Source organism: Mesoplodon bidens, assembly GCF_964165515.1.
Source record: "Mesoplodon bidens genome assembly, chromosome: 2".
NCBI classification, from domain to species: domain Eukaryota; kingdom Metazoa; phylum Chordata; class Mammalia; order Artiodactyla; family Ziphiidae; genus Mesoplodon; species Mesoplodon bidens.
Window position 1 is genome coordinate 97,248,048 of NC_138177.1, and position 21,045 is coordinate 97,269,092.

Below are 21,045 nucleotides of genomic sequence, written 5' to 3' on the forward strand. Positions count from 1 at the left end.
TCAGAACAAAACCCATCATGGCTCACATCCTGGTCTACCTTTGTCACACCAGACGATCAACCCTTCCAGGTAATCCAGCATCAACCAGGCATTATTTCCAAATGACTCTCTCATCCCCTAATTTCCCATCCCAGCCCCTCAAATCCAATATTGTCTTATACATAGATTCTTTGTAGAAAATAGAAAAGGAAATGCTTCATAACTTGTTTTATGAAGTCAGCATAACCCTGATACCAAAACTTAACCAAAGTATTACAAGAAAAGAAAATTACATACCAATGTCCTTCATGAATACAGACACAGAAATCCTTAACAAATATTAGCATATCAAATCCAGCCATATGAAAAAATAATAGCACATCATGCACATCATAGCTCCACATTCAAAAATCAATGTAATTCACATTAGAAGATTATGATTATCTTGATAAATGTAGAAAAAAACTGACAAAATTCAATACCCATTATTAATAAAAATTCTCAAACTAAAAAGAGATGGTAATTTCCTCATTCAGATAAAGGTCATCTATGAAAACCCCACAGCTAACATCATACTTAATGATGAAAGACTGAATGCCTTCCCCCTAAGACTGAGAACAAGATAAGGATGTCCATTTTCACCACTTCTAACTAACACTGTAATGGAAATCTTAGCAACGAGAAAAAAGGAAAAAAAAATTACCAGAACTAATGAATGAAAATAGTAAGGTTGCAGGATAAGAAGTTAATTTTTAAAAATCAGTTTCAGCAAAATTTTTAATTTTGCTCATTAAAAAACATACAGCAGGGCTTCCCTGGTGGCGCAGTGGTTGAGAGTCCGCCTGCCAATGCAGGGGACATGGGTTCGTGCCCCGGTCCAGGAACATCCCACATGCCACGGAGCGGCTGGGCCCACGAGCCATGGCCGCTGAGCCTGTGCGTCCAGAGCCTGTGCTCCGCAACGGGAGAGGCCACAACAGTGAGAGGCCCGCGTACCGCAAAAAAAAAAAAAAAAAAAAAAACATACAGCACATACATCTGACAAAGAACTCATATCTAAAATATATATACAAATATTGAATCATTATGTTGTACACCTGAAACTAATATAATGTTATATGTCAATCATGCCTCAATTTAAAAAAAAAAACTCACTGAAAAGCAAAAGTGCTCTTGTAAAGCTGCCAGATACAACCTTAGCTGCTTTCCCTAATATTAAATAATTTGTAGAATAACAACATCAGCTCTGTATATAGTACTGTGAAAAATAATGGTTTTATATTAACTTCAACAAATATTTTTAATTAAAAGATAAAGAACTACCACAGAAAAAAATTTTTACTGGGCAAAGACTTGGGCCAAACACCTCACAAAGGAGATACATATATAAAAGGTGTTCAAGATCATGAGTCATCAGGAAAATACAAATTAAGATACTATTTCACACCAACCAGAACGGCTTTCCCCCAACAGTCATCCCCCTCCCCTGCTGCTGGTCTCTATTGTCATGTCCCTGTCAGAAATCATCTTGTATATAAACTTATACACTTGTTTATTGTGTGCTCCTTCCACTAGAAATACTGACACCCTGGGAGGAAAAGACCTCATCTGTTGCATTCACTATTGCAGCCCCAGGATCAGGAGCATTGCCTGGCAGAGAGTGTGCACCTAACATACATCTGTTGATAGAATGAATGTCACTAACACGGTAAAGTATGTCTTCTGCCATGAGGTACATCAAGACATAGTCTCTTTTTTTTTTTAGTGAGTTGGGTTTTTCTTAATCTTTATTGGAGTATAATTGCTTCACAATACTGTGTTAGTTTCTGTTGTACAACAAATCAGCCATATGCATACATATGTCCCCATATCCCCTCCCTCTTGAGCCTCCCTCCCACCCTCCTTATCCCACCCCTCTAGGTCATCGCAAAGCATGAAAAGACAGCCCTCAGAATGGGAGAAAATATTTGCAAAAGACATAGTCTTAAAAAAGGAAAATAGGAGAGAAGGAGAAAACAAAATAAGTGCACACAGTTAAGTAAAGCAAAATACTACCTCTGGTGCCACTTAGAGGCATAAAGTAAATTAGGCCATAAACCGATACCTAGAAGGAGGCAATCAAAAAAGCCTGTGAAAGCCCATGAGTAATGCAGACATTTCTCCATAGAAATGGCCCTATAGGAAATACTACAAAATATAGAAGGTATAGTGCCTCAGATCGAGAACCTGCCTTCAGGAAAGTTCTGACCTAAACATTAGTAATAACTGATTTTAATATCTCGTTCTATAAGGAAGTCATTCCTGCACCTCAGATTCACAGATAGTAGAAAACTACAGTACTGACTCACACCTAAGTAAATAACCTAAGTTTTGCCGCTTAAGTATCTATAAATGAAAAACTCTTCAACTTAGAATGCCTTTGCCTCATAACCCTAATTTCTTCTGTTATTATTTTGAGACATGGCAGAGAGAGAAGGCAGGGTAGGGAGTAGGAAGGAGGAGTATGCAGGCATGAAGTGGGAGGGTTGTGGCATCTGGTGGCCTGAGACATCTAGGATTTTGACATCTATGAATTTGACCAGTGGTGTTCTCAGGAAAATCTCCTCACCTTGTGAACTATACCTAGCAGAGAGCCAGGGGCAAGGTGAGTATTCGGTAGGTACCTAATGAATGAACATTCTTCCAAACAATGATTTTAAGAGATGGCTTAAAGATCCAGGTTTAGGAATGTTTTTTTGTTTTCTAACACTAAGGCCATTTGTTCAACTTTAGTAAGTAATTAGTACAACAAGCCCCTGGCAGATACACAGCACAAAGTCCCATGTTGTAGGCACACATAATGCAAAATAATGGAAATCACTGGCAGAGAATCTGACAAGAAGAAAGCTCTAAAATGATATAATTATTTTATTTGTATCACACAGGCCAAAAACCTAGGAACTTGTCTTCTTAATGATCCTGTTCTTGGGTACTTTTTCCTTGTGTATTCATTACACTTCCACCTCATTCTTTTAAGCTAAGGTATAACTGCACATGTTTCAGCATGTCTTTCCCTGTCACTTATTCCCTCTGGGATTGGCAACTAAAGTAACTGCTCAGTAGACTCAAATCCTTTTATCCATTTCAGATGCTTAAAGCTTGCTTACAGCATCTTTCTATGAAATTCATGATCATTTGTTTCTCACTGACATAAAATGATTTAAATGGGAAAGGAATTATCTGGAAAAGAATGCTATTCCCTATAGATCCACACCAGAATAAAAAGAAAAAAATGAAATTTCAGTATAAGACATCACCAATTGATTTTAGAGCTGGACCTAAATCAGCTAGTGCTAATTTCATCTCTTCATTTTCTTAATGGGTAAATTAATGGTAATTTCTGAAATTTTAAGGGGAAATCAGAAAGGATTGTACTCTAATAGGTTAAACCTCTCCACCTTGCGGGCTGGGGTTTGACAAATAGTTAATGAATGAGTACGTGAACAGATGAAAGAAGGAATTTATAAGTATTCTTCTAAATAATGGTCATAAAGCTAGTTAGTGGTATAGCCAGGACTAAAACCCAGTCTTCTTTATTTCTTCCTTGGTAACTCATAAGTTGCAGCTACACGAACAGCTTAGTTAGTTGCCAGAGGAGCGGCAATGTCATCGAAATCCCGGACTGACCTCTGTAGTGTGTTTTTTCTCATTCTGCTTTTAGATGTGCAAACAAAAAAAAAGAATGAAAAGTGCCAAGTGGGCTGACATAAGAAAATTGCACTGTAGCCAGATCACACATAGAAAATGACAGAAAAAAGGTAGGCAGAGATGGCTCTGTGATTTTCTTCTCACTCTCACCTGATCTAAGAAATATAAAAGGTACAAAGTTAGAATGCATTAGCTGTCAAATCAACAACGTTCCATTAGAGGTACAGCCTTCTCTAACAATGCAGCCATTTCACAACCACGGGCTTGACATAGTCCACAACCAGGGAACAAGCAGCAGAAATAATCAGGAACAAGAACATCATGTGATAATGAAGACACTATACTCACTCTTCCAGGAAGTGCTGCTGGGGTCCTATAATAGAGCCGGGCCGGCATATTCTGATCCAAGCAATTATTTCCGCGTGTGTAAACCTGTAGTGTTTCATGACATAACAGGCTATCAAGGTCCCTGTTCTTCCAAGACCAGCTGTAAGAGAGGGAAACACAACATGAAATACAAAATACAGCAAATGCACCCACAAAAACACTGAAATTAAACCCTGTCCAGAAGTTGCTATGGTTTCAAATATAATACAAGATTTTTAAACCCAGGCAATAATGTAATACTTCTTCATGATCGGGGGGGAGGCGGTTGAAAGATAATTCTAACTCAAGAAATTTTTTAAAAATAGATCATATGATCAAAATAAACATATGTAAATATATATATATAAATCAGAGCAAGGATCTTGAAAACTATGGAGAGTTCAACCCCCGAGAGCCTTTGAGAATGACTGTCATTGTGAACATTGTTAAGGCAATACTGGTTCCAGACAAGCACTTGCAAAATATCAGCTGCCAGGGGCTTCCCTGGCAGTCCAGTGGTTAAGATTCCATGCTCCCAATGCAGGGGGACCCAGGTTCGATCCCTGGTTGGGGAACTAAGATCCCACATTTCGCCGCAACTAAGCCCACGTACTGCAACTAGAGAAGCCCGTGCGCCACACCAAAGAGCCAGTTCAGCCAAAAGTAAATAAATAAATTTTTTAAAATATATAAACTAACTTAAAAAAAATATCAGCTGTCAGGTGTCCCCATGCTCCCCATCCTTAGCTCCAGCCCAGGCTAAGATGAACCTTCAGTTAACAGTTTGTGGACTTCCCCGGTGGCGCAGTGGTTAAGAATCCACCTGCCAATGCAGGGAACATGGGTTCAAGCCATGGCCCAGGAAGATCCCACATGCCACGGAACAACCAAGCCTGTGCGCCACAACTACTGAGCCCACGTGCCACAATTACTGAAGCCCATGCACCTAGAGCCTGTGCTCTTCAACAAGGGAAGCCACCGCAACAAGAAGCCTGCGCACTGCAACAAAGAGTGGCCCCCGCTCGCTGCAACTAGATAAAGCCCACACACAGCAGACCCAACGCAACCAAAAAAATAATTAATTAATTAATTTTAAAAAAACACTTTGTGTGTGTGACTCTGAGTCAGTAGTGTAACTGATTATATTATCATGGTCATTTTTTTAAGCCTATTTAAATGGTGAGGTTTTTTATCGTAGAATAAGGAATTATAGAATCAAAGTAAGAAGACACCATAAGCATCATCAGGCCCCATTAGCTGCCTAACTCATGACTGTTTCAATACTATCTCCACCAGGTGGTCCTAACCTCTATGTAACTCCTTCAGAGACCAGGATTTCATTATTTCCTCAGCCAATAGGTATTGATGGAGCAGCTACTACCTGCCAGGTACTGTGCTAGAAGCTGGGGATAAGGTGACGAATAAAACAGACATGGTCCTGGCCCTTATGAGAGAACACAATCCACTAAGAACCAAGCCAACAGAAGTGCTCAAGTTTCCTTTCTTGAGGCTCTTACATTTTTTGGAAACTTTTGTGTCAACATATTTCTTATGTTGAACCCAATTTCTGTTATGTAGGAGAAATTAATATAATTAGAAATGATTTTCAAGGATGTATTGGTTACTATCATGATCAAAATGTTCTTCAAAGTGTTTTTACAAATTGTGATTTTTTTTCTCTCTCTCCAGAGAAACAAAAGTGATAGGATGAAGATGGCGGTGTGGGAAGACGCGGAGTTAGCGTCTCCCCACAATTAGGGCACCTGCCGGCTGCCAGTGGGGGACTCTGAAGCCCAAGGAGATGGGAGGAACCCTCAAGTGAACCAGTAGGACGTGGGGGGACTGAGGGGGGGGCAGAAGTGGAGGCCAGACAGGATCGGTGCCCCTGAGGCCAGGGAGATCAGGAGAGGCAGGCAGGAGGGACTCTCCAGGAAGAGCGGGAGAGGAATGGAGGGTGATCGCCTGGCCCTCCAGGGAGCCTGCTGAGTTCCCAAGCTTGTACCCCCTCTCCAAAGCCCCATCAAGGCCACGTGGGTCCTGGGGCCATAAGAAGGAGGCTGGGGAGATCAGGAGAGGCAGGCGGGAGGAGACATCTGGGAGGAGTGGGAGAAGTGCGAAGGACAATTGCCCTGCCCACTCGGGCCTGGGGAGCCTGCTGAGCTCCTAGGCTGGTTCCCTGCACTCCAAGGCTGCCCCCCCACTGGGGGCATAGGAGGGAGGCCGGGGAGATCAGGAGAGGTAGGCAGGAGGAGCCCTCCCAGACTGGAGGAGCAGGAGAGGAGACGAGGGCGTCTGCCCCACCCACTGAGGCCCAGGAAGCCTGCTGGCCTCCCAGGTGAGGCCCCCTGCTCTCTGAGACCAGGGGTGGGGGGCACACCTGGGCCCCTTCTGCTCCTTGAGCCTAAGCCCCACCCCCCACAGCCCCCAGGGCTTTTTCCAGCCCTGTGGGTCCTGAGCATTGGCCCTACCCACCACCCAAACCTTGCCCTTGCTTAGGCCCTGCCCTCCACAGCCAAGGCCTTTTCCCCCTTCATTTATTTTTTTTTCTTTTCCCTCCTCCTCTTTTTCACTATTGTGGTACTGATGTACCTTCCAGTTGTTGATTCATCTATATTTTTATTTTTATATTCTTTCTAACATATCTGTCAGTTTCCTAATCTAATTTTATTTTTTACTTTGTTATTGTTCTCTTTTTTTTTTTTTTTTGCCATCCCATGCAACTTGCAGGATCTTGGTTCATGAGCTGGGGGTCAGGCCAAAGCTCCTGCTGTGGGAGCTCTGAGTCTGAACCACTGGACAAACAGAGAACCTCAGACCGCAGGGAATATTCATTGGAATGAGGTCTCACAAAGTTCCTCATCTCAGCACCAAGACCTAGCTCTACACAATAGCCTACAAACTCCAGTGTTGGAAGCCTCAGGCCAAACAATCAGTAAGAGAGGAACACAATCCCACTCATAACAAAAAAAAAGAGACAGAAAAAAGGATGTCACAGATGAAGGAGCAAGGGAAAAACCTACAAGACCAAATAAATGAAGAGAAAATAGGCAATCTACCTGAAAAAGAATTCAGAGCAATGATAGTAAAGATGATCCAGAATCTTGGAAATAGAATGGAGGCACAAATTGAGAAATTACAAGAAATGTTTAACAAGATCTAGAAGAACTAAAGAACAAACAAACAGAGATGAACAACACAATGACTGAAATGAAAAATACACTAGAAGGAATCAATAACAGAATAACTGAGGCAGAAGAACAAATAAGTGAGCTGGAAGACAAAATGATGGAAATACCTGCAAGGAGCAGAATAAAGAAAAAAGAATGAAAAGAATTGAGGACAATATCAGAGACCTCTGGAGCAACACTAAACGCACCAACATTTGAACTAGAGGGGTCACAGAAGAAGAAGAGAAAAAGAAAGGGTCTGAGAAAATACTTGAAGAGATTATATTTGAAAACTTCCCTAACATATGGGAAAGGAAATAGTCACCCAAGTCCAGGAAGCACAGAGAGTCCCATACAGGATAAACCCTAGAAAAAACACACCAAGACACATACTAATCAAACTAACAAAAATTAAGTTCAAAGAAAAAATATTAAAAGCAGAAAGGGAAAAACAAAAAATAACACACAAAGGAATCCCCATAAGGTTATCAACCGATTTTTCAGAGGAAACTCTGCAGTCCAGAAGGCAGTGGCAGAATATACTTAAGGAGAATGAGGAGAGGAGCTTCAAGATGGCAGAAGAGGTGGAGATCACCTTCCTCCCCACAAATACATCTACATGTGGAACAACTCCTACAGAACACCTGCTGAACGCTGGCAGAAGACCTCAGACTTCCCCAAATGCAAGAAACTCCCCACATACATGGGTAGGGCAAAAGAAAAAAGAAAAAACAGAGACAAAAGGATAGGGACGGGACCTGCACCAGTGGGAGGGAGCCGTGAAGGAGGAAAGGTTTCCACACACTAGGAAGCCCCTTCACGGGCGGAGACTGCAGGTGGAGGAGGGGGGAAGCTTCAGAACCATGGAGGAGAGCACAGCAACAGGGGTGCGGAGGGCAAAGCGGAGAGATTCCCACACAGAGGACCGGTGCGGACCGACTGGCACTCACCAGCCCGAGAGGCTTGTCTGCTCAACCGCTGGGGCGGGCGGGGTTGGGAGCTGAGGCTCGGGCTTCGGTCAGAGCGCAGGGAAAGGACTGGGGTTGGCGACGTGAACACAGCCTGAAGGGGTTAATGCGCCACAGCTAGCCGGGAGGGAGTCCGGGGAAACGTCTGGAGCTGCCGAAGAGGCAAGAGACTTTTTCTTCCCTCTTTGTTTCCTGGTGCGCGAGGAGAGGGGATTAAGAGCGCCGCTTAAAGGAGCTCCAGAGACAGGCGCAAGCCGCGGCTAATGGCGCGGACCCCGGAGACGGGCGTGGGACGCTGGGGCTGCTGCTGCCGCTGCCAAGAGGCCTGTGTGCAAGCACAGGTCACTATCCACACCTCCCCTCCAAGAAGCCTTTGTAGCCCGCCACTGCCAGGGTCCCATGATCCAGGAACAACTTCCCCGGGAGAATGCACAGCACGCCTGAGGCCGGTGCAACATCGCAGGCTCGCCCCACACTCCGTACCCCTCCCTCCCCCCGGCCTGAGTGAGCCACAGCTCCTGAATCAGCTGCTCCTTTAATGCCATCCTGTCTGAGTGAAGAACAGACGCCCTCAGGCGACCTACACGCAGAGGCAGGTCCAAATCCAAAGCTGAACCCCAGGAGCTGTGCGAACAAAGAAGAGAAAGGGAAATTGCTCCCAGCAGCCTCAGGAGCAGCGGATTTCATCTCCACATTCAACTGGATGTACCCTGCATCTGTGGAATACCTGAATAGACAACAAATCATCCCAAATTGAGGAGATGGATTTGGGGAGCAATGATATATGTATTTTTTTTTTTTTTTTTTTTTTTTTTGCGGTACGTGGGCCTCTCACTGCTGTGGCCTCTCCCGTTGCGGAGCACAGGCTCCGGACGCACAGGCTCAGCGGCCATGGCTCACGGGCCCAGCCGCTCCGCGGCATGTGGGATCCTCCCAGACCGGGGCACGAACCCGTGTCCCCTGCATCGGCAGGCGGACTCTCAACCACTGCGCCACCAGGGAAGCCCGATATATGTATTTTTTTCCCTTTTTCTCTTTTTGTGAGGGTGTATGCATATGCTTCTGTCTGTGATTTTGTCTATATAGCTTTGTTTTTACCATTTGTCCTCAGTTCTGTGTGTCCATTTTTTTTTTTTTGTATAGTTTTTAGCACTTGTTATCATTGGTGGATTTGTTTTTTGGTTTGGTTGCTCTCTACTTTCTTTTTTTATGTTTTTATTACTTAAAATTTTTTTAATAATTATTTTTTGTTTTAATAACTTTATTTTACTTTACCTTCTTCTTTCTTTCTTTCTTTCTCTTTTTTCCCCCTTTTATTCTGAGCCGTGTGGATGACAGGCTCTTGGTGCTCCAGCCAGACATCAGGGCTGTGTCTCTGAGGTCGGAGAGCCAAGTTCAGGACACTGGTCCACAACAGACCTCACAGCTCCACGTAATATAAAACAGCAAAAATCTCCCAGAGATCTCCATCTCAACACCAACACCCAGCTCCACTCAACGACCAACAAGCTACAGTGCTGGACACCCTATGCCAAACAACTAGCAAGACAGGAACACAACCCCATCCATTAGCAGATAGTCTGCCTAACATCATCATAAGGCCACAGACACCCCCAAAACACACCACCAGACACAGACCTGCCCACCAGAAAGACAAGATCCAGCCTCATCCACCAAAACACAGGCACTAGTCCCCTCCACCAGGAAGCCTACACAACCCACTGAACCAACTTTAGCCACTGGGGACAGACACCAAAAACAACGGGAACAGACCAATCACAAGCACTGAAATAGAAACTGTGATTAAAACTCTTCCAACAAACAAAAGCCCAGGACCAGATGGGTTCACAGGTGAATTCTATGAAACATTTAGAGAAGAGCTAACACCTATCCTTCCCAAACTCTTCCAAAATATAGCAGAGGGAGGAACACTCCCAAACTCATTCTATGAGGCCACCAACACCCTGATACCAAAACCAGACACAGATGTCACAAAGAAAGAAAACTACAGGCCAATATCACTGATGAACATAGATGTAAAAATCTTCAACAAAATACTAGCAAACAGAATATCCAACAGCACATTAAAAGGATCATACATGATGATCAAGTGGGGTTTATCCCAGGAATGCAAGGTTTCTTCAATATATGCAAATCAATCAATGTAACACACCATATTAACAAACTGAAGGAGAAAAACCATATGATCATCTCAATACATGCAGAGAAAGCTTTTGACAAAATTCAACACTCATTTATGAAAAAAACTCTCCAGAAAATAGGCATAGAGGAAACTTTCCTCAACATAATAAAGGCCATATATGACAAACCCACAGCCAACATCATCCTCAATGGTGAAAAACTGAAACCATTTCTTCTAAGATCAGGAACAAGACAAGGTTGCCCACTCTCACCACTATTATTCAACATAGTTTTGGAAGTTTTAGCCACAGCAATCAGAGAAGAAAAAGAAATAAAAGGAATCCAAATCGGAAAAGAAGAAGTAAAGCTGTCACTGTTTGCAGATGACATGATACAATACATAAAGAATCATAAAGATGCTACCAGAAAACTACTAGAGCTAATCAATGAATTTGGTAAAGTAGCAGGATACAAAATTAATGCACAGAAATCTTTTGCATTCCTATGCACTAATGATGAAAAATCTGAAAGTGAAATTAAGAAAACACTCCCATTTACCACTGCAACAAAAAGAATAAAATACCTAGGAATAAACCTACCTAAGGAGACAAAAGACCTGTATGCAGAAAATTATAAGACACTGATGAAAGAAATTAAAGCTGATACAAACAGATGGACAGATATACCATGTTTTTGGAGTGGAAGAATCAACATTGTGAAAATGACTCTACTACCCAAAGCAATCTACTGATTCAATGCAATCCCTATCAAACTACCACTGGCATTTTTCACAGAACTAGGACAAAAAATTTCACAATTTGCCTGGAAACACAAAAGACCCCGAATAGCCAAAGCAATCTTGAGAAACAAAAATGGAGCTGGAGGAATCAGGCTCCCTGAATTCAGACTATACTACAAAGCTACAGTAATCAAAACAGTATGGTACTGGTGCAAAAACAGAAATATAGATCAATGAAACAGGATAGAACGCCCAGAGATAAACCCACGCACATATGGTCACCTTCTCTTTGATAAAGGAGGCAAGAATATACAGTGGAGAAAAGACAGCCTCTTCAATAAGTGGTGCTGGGAAAACTGGACAGGTACATGTAAAAGTATGAAATTAGAACACTCCCTAACACCATACACAAAAATAAACTCAAAATGGATTAAAGACCTAAATGTAAGGCCAGACACTATCAAACTCTTAGAGGAAAACATAGGCGGAACACTCTATGACATAAATCACAGCAAGATCCTTTCTGACCCACCTCCTAGAGAAATGGAAATAAAAACAAAAATAAACATTGGGACATAATGAAACTTAAAAGCTTTTGCACAGCAAAGGAAACCATAAACAGGACCAAAAGACAACGCTCAGAATGGGAGAAAATATTTGCAAATGAAGCAACTGACAAAGGATTATACTCCAAAATTTACAAGCAGCTCATGCAGCTCTATATCAAAAAAACAAACAACCCAATCCAAAAATGGGCAGAAGCCGTAAATAGACATTTCTCTAAAGAAGATATACAGATTGCCAACAAACACATGAAAGAATGCTCAACATCATTAATCATTAGAGAAATGCAAATCAAAACTACAATGAGATACCATCTCACAAGGTCAGAATGGCCATCATCAAAAAATCTGCAAACAATAAATGCTGGAGAGGGTGTGGAGAAAATGGAACTCTTTTGCACTGTTTGTGGCCATGTAAACTGATACAGCCACTATGGAAAACAGAATGGAGGTTCCTTAAAAAACTAAAAATAGAACTATCATATGACCCAGCAATCCCACTACTGGGCATATACCCTGAGAAAACCATAATTCAAAAACAGTCATGTACCAAAATGTCCAATGCAGCTCTCTTTACAATAGCCAGGACATGGAAGCAACCTAAGTGTCCATCAACACATGAATGGATAAAGAAGATGTGACACATATATACAATGGAATATTACTCAGCCATAAAAAGAAACGAAATTGAGCTCTTTGTAATGAGGTGGATGGACCTAGAGTCTGTCATACAGAGTGAAGTAAGTCAGAAAGAGAAAGACAAATACCATATGCTAATACATATATATGGAATCTAAGAAAAAAAAATATCATGAAGAAAGTAGGGGTAAGACAGGAATAAAGACACAGACCTACTAGAGAATGGACTTTAGGATATGGGGAGGGGGGAAGGGTAAGCTGTGACACAGCAAGAGATTGGCATGGACATATATACACTACCAAACGTAAAATAGATAGCTAGTGGGAAGCAGCCACATAGCACAGGGAGATCAGCTCGGTGCTTTGTGACCGACTAGAGGGGTGGGATAGGGAGGGTGGGAGGGAGGGAAACACAAGAGGGAAGAGATATGGGAATATATGTATATGTATAACTGATTCACTTTGTTATAAAGCAGAAACTAGCACACCATTGTAAAGCAATTATACTCCAATAAAGATGTAAAAAAAAATACTAGCAAACAGAATCCAACAGCACATTAAAAAGATCATACACCATGATCAAGTGGGATTTATCCCAGGGATGCAAGGATTCTTCAATATACGCAAATCAATCAATGTGACACACCATATTAACAAATTAAGGAATAAAAACCACATGATCATCTCAATAGATGCAGAAGAAGCTTTCGACAAAATTCAACACCCATTTATGATAAAAACTCTCCAGAAAATGGGCAGAGAGGGAACCTACCTCAACATAATATAGGCTATATATGACAAACCCACAGCAAGCATCATACTTAATGGTGAAAAACAGAAAGCATTTCCACTAAGATCAGGGACAAGGCAAGGATGTCCACTCTCGCCACTCTTGTTCAACATAGTTTTGGAAGTCCTAGCCACAGCAATCAGAGGGAAAAAAAGACATAAAAGGAATACAGATTGGAAAAGAAGAAGTAAAACTGTCACTGTTTGCAGATGACATGATACTATACACAGAAAAACCTAAAGATGCCACCAGGAAACTACCAACACTAATCAATGAATTTGATAAGGTTGCAGGATAAAAAAGTAATGCACAGAAATCTCTAGCATTCCTATACACCAACAATGAAAAATCAGAAAGAGAAATTAAGGAAACACTCCCATTTACCACTGCAACAAAAAGAATAAAATACCTAGGAATAAACCTGCCTAAGGAGGCAAAAGACTTGTGCTCAGAAAACTATAAAACACTGATGAAAGAAATCAAAGATGACGTAAACAGATGGAGAAATATACCATGTTCTTGGATTGGAAGAATCAATATTGTGAAAATGACTATACTACCCAAAGCAATCTATAAATTCAGTGCAATCCCTAGCAAACTACCAATGGCATTCTTCACAGAATTAGAACAAAAAATTTTAAAATTAGTATGGAAACACAAAAGACCCTGAATAGCCAAAGCAATCTTGAGAAAGAAAAACAGAGTTGGAGGAATCAGGCTCCCTGATTTCAGACTATACTACAAAGCTACAGTAATAAAGGCAGTATGGTACTGGCACAAAAATAGAAATATAGATCAATGGTACAGGATAGAATGCCCAGAGTTAAACCCATGCACATATGGGCACTTAATTTACGACAAAGGAGGCAAGAACATACAATGGAGAAAAGACATCCTCTTCAATAAGTTGTGCTGAGAAAACTGGACAGCTACATGTAAAAGAATGAAATTAGGACACTCCCTAACACCATACACAAAAATAAACTCCAAAAGGATTAAAGACTTAAATGTAAGACCGGACACTATAAAACTCTTAGAGGAAAACATAGGAAAATCTCTCTTTGACATAAACCACAGGAAGATCTTTTTTGACCCACCTCCTAGAGTAACGGAAATAAAAATAAAAATAAACAAATGGGACTTAATTAAACTTAAAAGCTTTTGCACAGCAAAGGAAACCATAAACAAGGCAAAAAGAGAACCCTCAGAATGGGAAATAATATTTGCAAATGAAACAACAAACAAAGGATTAATCTCCAAAATATACAAACAGCTCATGGAGCTCATTATCAAAGAAACAAACAATCCAGTTAAAAATGGGCAGATGACCTAAACAGACATTTCACCAAGGAAGACATACAGGTGGCCAAGAGGCACATGAAAAAATGCTCAACATCACTAATTATTAGAGAAATGCAAATCAAAACTACAATGAGGTATCACCTCACACCAGTCAGAATGGCCATTATCAAAAAATCTAGAAACAATAAATGCTGGAAAGAGTGTGGTGAAAAGGGAACCCTCCTGCACTGTTGGTGGGAATGTAAATTGATACAACCACTATGGAAAACAGTATGGAGGTTCCTTAAAAAACTAAAAATAGAACTACCATATGACCCAGTGATCCCACTACTCGGCATATACCCTGAGAAAACCATAATCCAAAAACAGTCATGTACCGAAATGTCCAGTGCAGCTCTCTTTACAATAGCCAGGACATGGAAGCAACCTACGTGTCCATCGACAGATGAATGGATAAAGAAGATGTGACACGTATATACAATGGACTATTTCTCAGCCATAAAGAAAAAATAATGAAATTGAGTTATTTGCAGTGAGGTGGATGGACCTAGAGTCTGTCATACAGAGTGGAGTAAGTCAGAAAGAGAAAAACAAATACCGTATGCTAACGCATACATATGGAATCTAAAAAAAAAAAAAAGGTTATGAATAACCTAGGGGCATGACAGGAATAAAGACACAGATGTAGAGAATGGACTTGAGGACACGGGGAAGGGGAAGGGTAAGCTGGGACGAAGTGAGAGAGTGGCATGGACATATATACACTACCAAATGTAAAACAGATAGCTAGTGGGAAGCAGTCACATAGCACAGGGAGATCAGCTCGGTGCTTTGCAATGACCTAGAGGGGTGGGATGGGGAGGGTGGGAGGGAGGCTCAAGAGGGAGGGGATATGGGGACATGTGTATGCATATGGCTGATTTACTTTGTTGTACAACAGAAACTAACACATTATTGTGACGTAATTATACTGCAATAAAAATCTATTTTTAAAAAGTGATAGGATTTTACATTTTAGACAATTTTTTTTAATGTACACTGGCTTCCTCCTTTCCCAAAATATTCAAAAATTTGATCAAGCTGTAGGGTCTTCAAATATGGTGATTGTTGTTCACACACCAGAACTGAAGCCCAAAGATACTAACCCGTTCACTCACATTAGCATAACAAGTGAATATGGTATTCAGGACTGAAATCCCCAGGGGTCCTGTGATTGTCCCAGAGTTCTTTCCACTCTCGGCTCATCCATTCAGTCACTCCATTCTACAAATACTAAGACCAGCTGAGCATGCAGCGCTGTGACAGACACTGGGGCCAGAAACAGGAAGACAAGCAGGATGCCTGCCCTCATGAGATATACAGTACTGAGCCACTAATGCTTATTTACAAGCATTTTCTAAATCTTTCCATATCTGGCTTCTTGGAATTAAATTCAGTACTATAAACTTTTATTTGTTAAGTACCACCCATGAGCAAGACACTGTGCTGGGTTACTTTTCCACTACTTAATCTCTTCCTATCGCATACTGTTTTTCTTATAGAACGACAAAGTGGCTCTTTGCTTTTAATCCTTTGATTCAGCTAGTCCAATGTTTATTTGCTGTCTACAAGCTACCCAGGACAGGGCTTTGCTCAGAGGATAAGGAGATAAGCAAGTAGAGGATATAATTTTGACCACGACACGTTATCAAAGAAGTTGTAGACACAAGAATATTAACCAAGAAGCAAAGAAATTAGGTTTAAACTGAAACTGGGCTCTCAAAGAAAGGAACTGTGTGAGCTGTTGGTGTCTTCAAAGAATGTGTCATTGATGACAAGGACTTCAACAGACTCTAAAGAATAGGAAGGTCACGGAACATTTTCAGCAAAGGGTCCAGTGATGGAAAGCCTGGCTGGTCTGGAGAATGTGTCAGTGTGTGCTGAGTAGAAAATAAGGGCAGATGGGTGTGGAGGAAGCAGATTAAAGGGCACCTCTGATTTAAGTGGAGGAACCTGTACTTAGGGGAAGCAGGTTATCAACTGTGGGCCAAAGACACCAAAGATGCTGAGTTATTTGGGAATCCCCAAATCCAGATGCAAAGTTCTCTGAGCACTGATTAGGGCACATCTCCTGCATATATGTGTTATTACTCCTCAAACATGTAGATGAGCCTCTGATGAACGAAATTCAACTCATTTAAAAAGTATTATGGGGGCTTCCCTGGTGGCGCAGTGGTTGAGAGTCCGCCTGCCGATGCAGGGGACGTGGGTTCGTGCCCCAGTACGGGAAGATCCCACATGCCACGGAGCCGCTGGGCCCGTGAGCCATAGCCGCTGAGGCTGCATGTCCGGAGCCTGTGCTCCACAACAGTAGAGGCCACAGCAGTGAGAGGCCTGCGTACCGCCAAAAAAAAAAAAAGAAAGTATTATGAAATTCATGATATTATCAACAACTAATAAACATACAATTGGTATCATGCAAAAATCTGATTTTGCCTTTAATCAATGTAAAGGGCAAAATAAAGCTGTCATGTATTTGGGGGCAAAGAATGTGACATGATAAAAGCAGCTGGATGAGGAAGCAGCATACCTCTGGATTGGAAAGGACAGAGACGGGAGCCAGAGAGAGGAGCTGGAAGGCTGGGGCAGGAGCAAGGCTGGCTGACAAGCATGGACGGGGGAGACAGTGGTAACAACGAAGAGCTGAATGAGAAAGACATTTTGATTGGGTCACAGAGAAAGCTAAAGGCAATGGATATTTCTAGCCTGGAAAATTGGTACAATGTCATCCATGAAAACATTTAGTTAGAAAAGGACTTAGGAAAATGTTGGTGCCTTCGTTTTTTATATGTTTCTGAATCTCCTCCCTCCCTCAAAAGGAGGGGGCCTTTTGTCAGCTTTTTCTAGTCAAATAATAAAGAGAATCTTCTCTAATTTCCTCAGTACTTGGAAATACACAAATTTTCAGCAAATCTAAGATATCTGTCATCTAACGGTGTAACACACACCATTATTTAAGTTCCACTAAGAAAAAATTAAACTAGGGTATGCGATCAATTTTAAGATCCATCCTAGCTTCATAAATGTGAAAATTTTAAAAACGCATGTCTCTAAGTCAGTGTTTCTCAACCTTTTCTTCATTATTGTCCTCCCCCCCAACCAAGATCCTCTCTAGGCATTTTTTTCCCTAACTGTCCCCCATGAAATTTTTTTTATTAGTTTCTGCTTTATAACAAAGTGAATCAGTCATACATATACATCTGTTCCCACATCCCTTCCCTCTTGCGTCTCCCTCCCACCCTCCCTATCCCACCCTCCCCCATGAAATTTTACTGTCACAGACATACCACATATTTCTTTATGTGCCGTGTATAAATCTGCACTTTATACAGAAAAAGAAAATGTTTTTTACCACCCAAAAACAATTTTTCCCCCTTAAGGGCAGTATCCCCTGAGGTTGAGAATACATATCAAAAATGTAAATGAAATTACAATCAAGCTCATGTTTATGGATGCCTGGCATTCCCTTCCCATTCACTCTTCTTTTTTAAAAATTATATTTACACTATTTTATTAGATGAGGTGTGTGTGTGTGTGTGTGTGTCCTGTTTTCATCTGAAGTACATTTTACCCCAGATAAAACAACAACATTCTTTAGAAAAGAGTGAAGCTTAATCATGGTCTCAGTAGGGCTCTCTTCCTTTAATATGAGTTATTTGCCTTCATGTTTGTGCCCAGAGCAAATATTTTCTGTTTCTGCAGAGTTGTTAAGTCCTCAGACATCTGACAAGACTACAGGTAATCATGTTGATACAACACAGCTGGACAGCCTGAAGCAGGAAGCCCAGTTGGTTTCCAGTGTCCTCCTTTAAGTCACCAGTTTGGGTCTCTGTCTGGGGAGAAAATGGCCTTCCCTACAGAGACAACACTGTCTCTCCCTGAACCCCTCCCTGTGCAGGAGGCTGCCCATTCCCTTGGTTGCACTCCTCATCACACACACTCACAACCAAGAAAAAAAGGTGGTGCAGAAATTTTTCAACTTTCTCTAAAACTAAAGTTGCTTCCCCCTTTTAAAAAGAGTCTATAATTTAGATCTATAAAAAGAACCTACTTAACACTCAATAGTTAGGAGCTCTTACCACAGTTCAACAGAATAGGAACAGTTCACTAAGTTTCTATAAAAACTTTAACAAATTTTTTAAAGCATTCATAATTAAAGGGCTCCCTGGCACAGCAAGAGAAGACTTTGAAACGTCTTCTATTTATACCAAGTTAAGCACTGATTGCCTTACAGTTCCAGGCGTTTTCTGCAACTCCTATAGAACATCAAAAAGCACATACTGGAACATCACAATGTTGCCGTTGTTTAATGATTATTTGTGCTAGAAAATTTCACGAAATCATAGCCATTCCTTTTATCAACCAGAAGGCAAACTGCACATATTGAATCGTTGTAAGATTTCACACATTCCCAGAAGATGTTTCCAGTTTGTCTCTATTTTTAGTACTTTACGTTGAGGCATGAAATAGTCATTTTTTTTCAGCAGCTACCAAAGTCCATTTGACATTGGATAAGGGTCTCTCTCCCTCCTCCTTATAGTTCAATTAAAATGCTCCGTGCTGCTTTAATTCCAAGGAAACTAAGCTGACTTAATTAGGGCAGATGTCAAAATAATTAACAGGCCTATAGCAGCTAAGCATGCTATTTAAAGCAATACAGCTGTAATTAAATCAAAAGTGTAATCCTTATGAAAGAATCCTACATGTGTGTACAAGTGGAAGCAAATGAAATAACACTCTCAAAAAGATGTCAACACCTGTAAATGTGACCTTCCTATAAAAGAACTGACTTCGACGCTAAAGGTTCTGATTAAAATATAAAAACCTCTGCAACATAAAATATATATATATCTTAAAATATTCTTTACAAGGTCAACATTCACAGGTCAAGGTTATAATAAAGAGAATACCTGTAACAAGAATGTTTAACACCAGAGCGGTTCATTTTCCCAATGTTTGTTAGGTGCGGAATAATATCAAGAGAGATGCTGAGTTTCAAGGAAAGCTTTGCATTTCTCCTCCCCTGAATTTGTCAATCCAAGACAATGACAGGCAGAGAAACTATATGCCTTGGTAACCATAAAACTAATTGATTCGGAAATAAGGCCAAATTAATCCCAGGAAAAATACTGATTTTTATGACACAAAAATAAGCTTTGAAACAAAGCATATGAATAGCTCCTACTAAACGTTAGCAGCTGCCATATTCCCATTAGCTTTCAAGTTCCACTGATAGCTGAAATACAATGGTCTCTCGGTATGCGCGAGGGATTGGTTCCGGGACCCCAGCGTATTCCAAAATCTGGGGATGCTCAAGTCCCTTATAGTCACTTTGGCGGACGCGGAACCCCCGGATACCACGGAGGGCCGACTGCGTGTGAAATGCAGGCTTTTCCTTGGGTCTGGGCAATCTTTAACGAAATGGGATGGAGAGGCAAAGCCAGGGCGCATATGGATCACTCGGGGGCAAGGCAGAGCACCGCCACCCCACAGTGACCTGGGCAGAACCGAAAGCAGCAGTCCTTCCTAACAGACCCACGCCCCCCGCACCCCCGAGACAGGAAGCCCAGCAAGTCGGGGCCCCGTCCTGCTGAGAAACGCGGAGGGGCGGGAGGGGGCTCTGTCAACGTGGACGAAGCTTGACTGAGGAGCCCTCCGCCGAACCAGGGGCCACGTGCAGCTCGTTTCCCTCGCCGGGGCTCCCGCAAAATGCAGCTTCCAGTTACTGCTCACATGTTCAGCAAAGTACCTCCACCTACTCAAATCTTAAACATAGAAACAAGGGCCTACAAAATGGTATTTTAATTTCTGTTAGAACCAAAGCCATCTCGTCTGAGTAAGTCAGTTACAGCAGCACTAGGCACATGAAAAGAACAGTACAGTCCCCAACACCTACCAGACAATTAGCATAAAACGCGACAGAAACCGGTTCTCAGACTCAACACGGGAGAACAGCACCACCCAGTGGCAGTATGAAAAGCTGCATGTGAGGAACTAGAGGCTCCATCCCTGGTGGCCAAAGTGATTTCTCCTCACTGAAACGAAAGACCCCAGTAAAATACCTTCCACCGTGCTGGAAAATCTACCATGCGAGCCTCCTCAGAGTCTACAACAACTAGGCTTAGAGCAAATGGTATTTCATATTTTCTGAGTAGCTGACTCAAGGTTGCCAGGTAAAATACAGAATGTATGTTTGGTGCACTATTTGAGACATGCTAAAAAAGTACTCACTGTTTATCTAAAATTCAAATTTAACTGGGCATCTTGTATTTTTATTTGCTAAATCTGGCGACTCCTGTTCCAAAGTACCCACTCCTGGAGACCACAGATGCATTTACATAAGTCTTTCAGTCTTTCAAAGAGGCAGTAACAGACCTGTGGCAAGGAAGCTAGCAATGAGCCGGGTATGCTGCCGCCCCTAGGGTTAGGGTCAGGGTTAGGGTTAGGTATGCTCCCGCCCCCTTGCAATGGGCAGGTAAGACACTCTGTTCCACGATGCAAAAGGCTAATAGGGGAGAGGAAGAGGGCGGGCGCGAAGTGAGGCTCCAGATAGCTGGGTCACGAAATGGGAGCATTAAATATCAGATGGGTGGAGGAGGATGGAAAAAGGATGGGCAATTATGGAAGAGAAGGAGAAAGGGGAACAAACAACCCTTGCCTCCTG

General features: G+C 41.8%; 1 protein-coding gene across 6 annotated transcripts in view; it reads right to left on the reverse strand.

Moving 5' to 3' along the window:
* Positions 1-21,045, reverse strand: part of CDC14A (cell division cycle 14A) — a 173,665-nt gene that overhangs the window by 49,245 nt on the left and 103,375 nt on the right. For all 6 annotated transcript variants that reach the window (XM_081226310.1, XM_081226309.1, XM_081226313.1 and 3 more), the window contains one exon: positions 4,015-4,153. In XM_081226310.1, the coding sequence (XP_081082436.1) occupies positions 4,015-4,153 (139 nt within the window). The remainder of the gene's footprint in view (positions 1-4,014; positions 4,154-21,045) is intronic.